Source organism: Primulina huaijiensis, unplaced genomic scaffold, assembly GCF_012295235.1.
Source record: "Primulina huaijiensis isolate GDHJ02 unplaced genomic scaffold, ASM1229523v2 C13200440, whole genome shotgun sequence".
Taxonomy (NCBI): domain Eukaryota; kingdom Viridiplantae; phylum Streptophyta; class Magnoliopsida; order Lamiales; family Gesneriaceae; genus Primulina; species Primulina huaijiensis.
This window is the reverse complement of record NW_027341994.1, coordinates 1-983: the sequence shown is the minus strand read 5'-3', so window position 1 is coordinate 983 and position 983 is coordinate 1. Positions and strand designations below refer to the sequence as shown.

General features: G+C 41.1%; 1 protein-coding gene across 1 annotated transcript; it reads right to left on the bottom strand.

Annotated features, from left to right (window-relative positions):
* Positions 1-6: 6 nt before the first annotated feature.
* Positions 7-977, bottom strand: LOC140965455 (uncharacterized; the record flags this gene model as incomplete). Its single annotated transcript, XM_073425527.1, has 2 exons — positions 661-977; positions 7-566 (listed from the first exon to the last, which is right to left on the bottom strand). Coding segments are annotated over exons 1-2 (858 nt in total), but the record flags the coding sequence as incomplete, so codon positions are not given.
* Positions 978-983: the final 6 nt, after the last annotated feature.

Sequence of the window (983 nt, the reverse complement as noted above, 5' to 3'; positions counted from 1 at the left end):
CTCCAAAGTTTCAATTCGTCCTACTGCTTCAGGGAGGGCTTTAAGTCGATTATAGTCTGCGTGAAGCTCCACGAGTGAAGTACATTGGCCAATCGTATGTGGGATTTCCTCGATATCGTTGGTTTCGACATTCAATTTCTTGAGACTGACCAACGATCCAATTGTGTCTGGAAGTACAGAGATCGCATTAGAGCTCAAATCAAGATCTTGCAAACGAACTAATCTGGTAATTGTCAAAGGCAGTGATTTTAACTGGTTTCCTCTCAAATCAAGATTAATAAGGGAAAGCAAATCCCCGATGGATTCGGGTAGTTCACTGATTCTATTTCCATGTAAATCCAGCGTTTTTAACGAGGATAGCCCCCCTATAGATTCAGGCAACCCTGCAATCCTATTTTCCGATAAATCCAATGTGATCAAATTCGAAAGCTTTCCTATCGAATCAGGAAGCCACTCTACTTGATCCGATAATTTTCCCCGCAAAATAATCTCTCTAGTTCCTTTCTTTGCCGACACTTGAATAAAACTTGCTAACTTTATAAGACTGAGTTTTTCCCCCTCTTGCCCTGTAAAATATCAATTGTTCCAACATAAAAAACAGAATCTTTGATCGCATTTAACAAGTCAAAATTACCTACTGAGTAATATAGTCGACCTAACCTTGTTTCAGAGTGGAATCTACATGTTGTGGCACATTCAATACATCTACAGCTCGATTCCTGGACACAATTCCCTCACTTCCACTTACATGAAAGGCCGGGATCGGCTTCTTCAAATAACTATCATCTTTAGCAAACAACACCTCCGAAGCCTTCGCGCTCTCCTTCTCATTATAGAAACTTGAAGAAGACGGTGAAGTGACCGTTGTCAATGGAGAATTCAAACTGTTGGTGGAGAAAGAAGAAGTGGTAGCCAAGGACACATCGCTCAAATCTCTCGATTGAGAACCTGAACTCATAGGCAAGCATTTGGTAGCTCTCTGA